This window comes from Anneissia japonica, unplaced genomic scaffold, assembly GCF_011630105.1.
Source record: "Anneissia japonica isolate Jap-2015-1 unplaced genomic scaffold, ASM1163010v1 scaffold2994_len2133135_cov197, whole genome shotgun sequence".
In the NCBI taxonomy this organism is placed as follows: domain Eukaryota; kingdom Metazoa; phylum Echinodermata; class Crinoidea; order Comatulida; family Comatulidae; genus Anneissia; species Anneissia japonica.
In genome coordinates this window covers 2,073,190-2,079,825 of record NW_022728550.1, presented here as the reverse complement: position 1 = coordinate 2,079,825, position 6,636 = coordinate 2,073,190, and the positions used below count along the sequence as shown (strand labels likewise).

The 6,636-nt window shown below is 31.7% G+C and overlaps 1 protein-coding gene across 1 annotated transcript in view; it reads left to right on the top strand.

The window, feature by feature from the left end:
- LOC117114269 (lactadherin-like) overlaps nucleotides 1-3,920 on the top strand; it is a 10,419-nt gene extending 6,499 nt beyond the window's left edge. Inside the window, exons 3-5 of the mRNA XM_033257874.1 lie at nucleotides 622-763; nucleotides 3,071-3,390; nucleotides 3,819-3,920. Coding sequence (XP_033113765.1) covers nucleotides 622-763; nucleotides 3,071-3,390; nucleotides 3,819-3,920 — 564 coding nt within the window. The remainder of the gene's footprint in view (nucleotides 1-621; nucleotides 764-3,070; nucleotides 3,391-3,818) is intronic.
- The last annotated feature ends 2,716 nt before the right edge of the window (nucleotides 3,921-6,636 follow it).

Here is a 6,636-nt window from a genome sequence, read left to right as displayed (position 1 = left end):
TCTATTACACAATAGGTACGGCTAGAAACAAATAGGTGCATATAACATAAATCAAGGTAGCCGTTAACACTGTTAAATCATATATAAATCATCAAAGAAAGGTAAATACAGTGTTCGAATAAAGGACATAATAATACATCGTGTAGCATAGCTCTCAACGAATGTAGTCCTGTAAATAAATGAATAAAGAAATTGTGTAATAAGATGCCTCTGGCGGGACTCGAACCTCTATATAAATCATCAAAAAAGGTAAATACAGTGTTCAAAAAAAGGTAAACATCACATGTTGAGTTTGTGGAACACAGATGACAATTCTTTCCAACTTCCGACTGAATTTCCAACAATCACGATGGTATCAGTGTGGCTAATTTTAATAACTGGGCCGACAATTCTTTAATTACATATTAAATTGAATTATAACGTAAACATATAGTTTTATATAAGGTCTGTTATCATTATTTATATACATCTATATTATATTTAGTCCTCTGACTTTTTTATTCTCACGATTGCATATCCATTTTTACGGGGAGAGTCACCTGAAGCACCAACAGTTACACCATTTATTGTATCGGAATGTGTTGAGAACGCTATGTTAACCTTTAGATGTGATATTTATAGAAGTTTCAAGGAAATTCGAATCAAGACACTGCTGTGACAAACATATTCCCTGACCCTGTCTACGCCCAATTCGTCCGTATTCATCCGATTGATTGGCATGACCGTATATGTTTACGTTTTGAAGTTCTTGGATGCTCGAAAGGTAAATTAAAATAATTTTGCAAATTAGATTTAAATTAATAATTGAGTATTGTGATAATGGTGACGCCATTGATGATTATGATGATTATGATGATGATGATAGTGATGGTGATGATAAAAACTATGTTTTCATATAGTGATCATAAATTACAGTAAATGCTGTTGAAAAGAAGAATTCTGATCACGAATGAATTATTAAAATAAAATATTATGAAAATATTTATGCATCTCTCCTAAACATTTATTACAGTACAGTATAGTTTTTCTTCTTTCGTCCACAACAGAACAGCTAATGAAAAATTATATGTTGGACTAAACTTATTACAAGTCTTTTTGTCAGATTCCAAAGTGTTCAATAACGAACAAAACTCCTCAGGAAGCTGCATTAGATGCGCTGTGGAGTGTGTGATGGCGGTAGAATACAAGTGTTTTAAATATGGTGGCGAGTCCCACTATATTACTTGCAGTAACAGTGGAAATGTTGATACCTTTTAGTTTGTTTGGAATGGGCCTTTCCACTATGTCCCTTGGATATTGTTACTAAGGTCTCATCAAGTGTAAACCTTCGTGTGTTTATCGGGCATGCGCATTTGTTGTGCCCTGTTCTGATTGGTTGGGTACTCAGTTTGATCATCCAAAAATGCCAATTATTAAAATTAGATTATGTGTCCTTTGTATTTTGTTTCAGCAAACAAACCGATGAATTCTTGAATAATGTGTGTCGTTAGTTTAATATGAATTCGTTCATTGTTTGTAACTGAAGCCTTAAAGCGGATTGTGTTTATAATTTCAATCTAAGCAATATGAATTAATGAAATTGAATATAAATTCAACGGTATATTGGTAAAATGATTTTGTATATTGGAAAAACGTAAACGTAAAATGAAATTATTTTGTACAAGAATATTGAGCTTCAGAAAAAAAAAATAAGACAACTTCAATATAGAAAGGATCTTGGTGAACTCGTTGATAACAATTTGAAGTATAAAGAAAAATATTTCTACTTTGTAAAAACCATCAGAACTGCTAATTACAATTATTCGGACAGAACACTAGCAAAACAATGGCTCGAGTCCTATTAAAACTATAGGACTCCCAAAAATTCCATCGGGATTGAACAGTTCAACAACAAAAATACGAGCCGGTAAGAGCGCATTATATAAAATCAAACTAATTTTTAGATATTTCGAAAGCCAATAAAATATCGAGTGGTAGTATAATTTATATAAATTAAATGATTAATTCTATGCAGTGTTAGAGCCCTTGGAATATAATACTGCAAAAAGCAAGAGTTTACGTTGTAAAGCACTCGTGTATCTGCCGATTGTTCATAACACCTAATGTACTTCTGATTATCATAGTCTTGTATGTAATATAATGGCAAACATTTTTTTAGCTTATATAACTTTATTGAATTGCTATAAGAATTATTGGAGGCAAACAACCCCCTCCCCTATAAAAAAAAAAAGCAGCTATTTTTCATCGTTTTTCTTTATCCACAGATACGCGTAGCGTTCATTTACTTAAAATAAACCATATTTAAAAACATAGAGCCAAAAAAAAAATAATAATGGTGTGGTTTTCAATATTTCATTGTATATTACTAGTAATACTAGTAGTAGCCTAATATTTATTAATTTTTCATAATCATAATCAAATGAAATATACAAAGACTTTGATTCACTTTTAAATTATAAACAATAGTAATAATGGGAAAAAGTTCAACGTCCAAAATGGAATGTTCCCACAGAAAGGCCTGTATAAACTTGGATTTTTAATTTAATAATATAAAGATTCAGATTAATACCGTATGCGGAGCAGCAGGGGTGGCGCCAAGATTTGCCAGACGGGAGAGGGGCGAGGTCCCCGACTGGGGGATGCCCAGAGGAGGGTTCAGATTTCCGACAAAAGCAAAGTTTCGAAAGTGGTCCTGGGGCGAAGCCCCCGAAACTGCAGACAATTTAGGGGTTTCAAGGCTTATTTGATCGATTTTAGAGTCTATATGTAGAAAATCCATATAATGTTATTTTTTTTTAATGAAGAATTGTGCTTTTTCTCCCCGACGAGGGGGGGGGGCAGCTTTCCCCAACGGTGGCTACAGCCACCTCGGCGGAGCAGTTAACAGAAAACAGGGTATCATATGAAGAATCATAATATACAGTTTGCATAAAATTCAAACTTCACCATATATTAGCTTATGAGATTTTCTTTCAATTTTTTTTCAATTTACACTGCATAAAATAAAAAAAAAAATATCGAAAATTGTCACCAAATGTGTCATACCTAGAATGGTAATATTCTATTTCAGAGTTGTGTATCGATCCTCTTGGTGTTGAAGATGGGACTATTCCCGATGAACAGCTATCCGCTTCAAGTGAATATTCTTCTAACTGTTTGGCACATCGTGGACGACTGAACACAGAAGCAGGAGCAGGAGCATGGTGTTCAAAAACCAGCGACCAATACCAATGGATTCAAGTTGACCTCGGCAAACTGCATAAGGTACAAGGAGTAATCACACAAGGCCGCAACAACCAACGCTTACAATGGGTGACTTCTTATGAAATTTTTTACAGTGTCGATGGTAACCTGTTTCTCCCAACCAGGAAATCAGATTATCAAGTAACTGTAAGTGTCAATAAAAGTGTTTTTCCAAATATATTTACATATATTATTTTTTTCTTTTTTAATTAAAGGAATCACATATATGTTATATCACAATAATATCCTAAAAATTAAAATTTGAAAAGTAACAAGAAAATAAATAAATAAATATATAAATAGGTAGATAGATAGATTGATAGATAGACAGACCGACAAACGGACAGACAAACAAACAAACAAACAAACAAATAAATATATAAATAAATAAAATAATAATATTGTGACATTTATATCTGCTATTTCGTTTTCTTTTGTACAGTAAATAATGTTTTATATTTGTCATTCTGTTTTTTTGCAAGTTGTCTGTTACATGTTTTAGGAAATATAGTGTATTCAAAAATTTCTATATATTTGAAGACAAATAAAGTTTCTTGTATCTTGTATTTGTTTAGAACTTAAAGTTTACCTTTAGATTATGTGATAAAATTTTGTTGGAAAACATTTTCTCTGAACCTTTCTTCGAGCAATTTGTCCGTATTCATCCATCTGACTAGAAAACATACAGATTTATATAAGGCCTGTTATCATCATATACTATTTTGTTGCCTTTCAGTATAATGGTTAAAATTGGCTTTTCCCTTGGATACTGTTGCTAGGATTTGAAAGATTTAATCGTACGCGTGTTCATGGATATACGTATATCTGCCTTGTCCTTATTAGTCAGTCGCTAACTTTGATCATTCCAGAAATGTTTATTAAATTTCTTAGATAATGCATGCTTTGTATTTGTTGCAACAATCATCATTCTTCAAAAACCGATGAAGTCTTGACTAAATGAAACTGTGTGTGTAGTAATTTTAGTACAAATTTGTTCATTATTTTTATTGGATCTCATAAAGTGGTTCGTGTTTGTAATTTGTACTGGATGAATTTGATATTAAGCAAAAGTATAGGACTTTCTTAGTCAGAGCTAACGCTTTATGTAGGACATCTTCAAAGTGTTCCGCAGAAATTAAATGTTTATTATTTAGGCCATAATTATTGCGTAAACGGTTCCTCTATGACTATGTAAATTAATTTAGTGAGGCTCTATCAGCAGTACTTAGTCATAATTACCTTTGAGTCATTAAAAAAGAACTACTAATATTTATTTAATGTTGGAGCCTGTGACTTTATTCAATAACATCCCTTCATGCTATGAAGATTGCATAAAATATATACACAATTTTGTGAGCAGATTTTGTGCTGGAAACTGTATAATCAAATCCATTGTTCACTGTGCTCTTCCTCCCTCATTAATTGGCGATGGTGTAAACTAATTTATTTGTACTGTAATTTGAAATTTTCTAGTTAATTGTGGGGAATATAAAGTATACATATGCCCTCTTCTATTAATTTATAGGCCTACTTTTTTATATAATGCTATTTATATATGCATTAAAGCGATAAATGGACAATTTTATTCTTAGTAATATGTATTTTATTCAACATAGTAACGGTTTGAATGAATGTATTTTAATGTAGATGTAATTGAAGTTTTTTGTAAATTGAAAATGTGATTTTGTTTAATATAATCATGAAAATAGAATTATTTTGCAAAACATAACATGTCATACAATGCTATGCTCCGGCACTTAAATATTGTGGCAAAGGTTAAAAAAAACGACAACGTGAAACATGCAAAAACACGTGCGTTTATTGGACAACGTCGTGTTTGTAAGGCACGTTCGTATTCCTGGCCCTAATTGGTCGGTTGGTAAGAATAAGTGACATACCGGAAATGTCCATTGTGTAAACAATAGAATTATTATAATGTTGGTGTAGGTATACTTGGTGAAGAGCAAGTAGGATTTAGGGACGGTTACTCCACTAATGATAATATATTGGTACTGCGTTCTATAATTGAATTATACTTAAAGAAACATAAGTGGTTGTATTGCACTTTTATCTATTACAGCTTAGTGTTTGACCTGGTCGACCGATTTTCTCTATAGAGTAAACTAATATCATGTTATAAAGTCATTAATGTCATTTATAATTTGTCTGCTAACACGAAGTCATGTGTCAAACAGATTGGTGTGATATCCGCTTTTATTTGCTATTTATCTTAATGACTTCGATTTTTTTTTATTAGTCGTTATTATAAAAGTTTGGATCACTTAGCTATTGAATTTAATAATGTCTTAAGTGGAAACAATATAGAATATAATGTTGGTGTAGAGCTTGGTGAAGAGAAAGTAGGATTTATTGACGGTTACTCCACAAATGATAATAATAATATTTGTAATAGTAATTAATAGTAGAGAAGAGAATGTTAACTTTTTGGATGCGTGTCATTGATTATGAACGAAGTAAACTGTCAAACATTACATTTAAGTGTGATCTCATATTTTAACAATCATTAATAACCTTATCAGATAAAAAAAAACTGATCTTTGTAGGTGTGATGATCACGCTACAAATTGTACTCTGTGTAATCGAAATGATACTGGAGATAATTCCATTTTTTATTCGTTTGCCCTACACTAAGGATGTATTAAAATTATTATTACATTAGACCTAATCAATATGAAATACACCAATTACTTAATACCAGCTCAAAAAACAACTGTCGAAACTTGCTCAATATATTCACAAGATATCGTGTTTGTTTGGCAAAAATTTTGTTTTTACTTAGCCTTATTATTGTTATTGTTAACTTCATTAGTCATGCAATGTAAGCTGACCGATTATTTTGTATGTTCACATGAGAAAGAATGTTCTCTCATACACCAAAATAGGTCGAATAAGAAATAAAGTTTTAGTCATTTGTCACTGTCACCTATCTTGTTGATAGTTATTTAAAATTTTGAAGAGCATGTAAATAATATTTATAATTGGTAAAACAAGAAGCATTGAAATTACATGGAACATCTCAAACCGAACATCAAAAGTTATAACCCCGCGGTACCGCCGTTTTCTATTACATAATCAACTGATAAACAAGTTACAACTAATTATGATGAAGTAAACTGTCCCGTCGGAGGCATTTTATTACACAATGACTTTTATAGGACTCTATTCGTTGAAAAGCTACAGGGTTGTCTACGATGTTCCATCATATCCTTATTTAACACTGTATATGTACCTTTGATGATTTATATTATATTTATTCAGCAGTGTTGACGGCTAACTTTCTTCAATATCATATACAATATACGACAGTATTTATTTCTAGCCGTTTCTCCAGATAATTAATCTGGCCAACGCCCTCTTGAGGCGCACCATTGT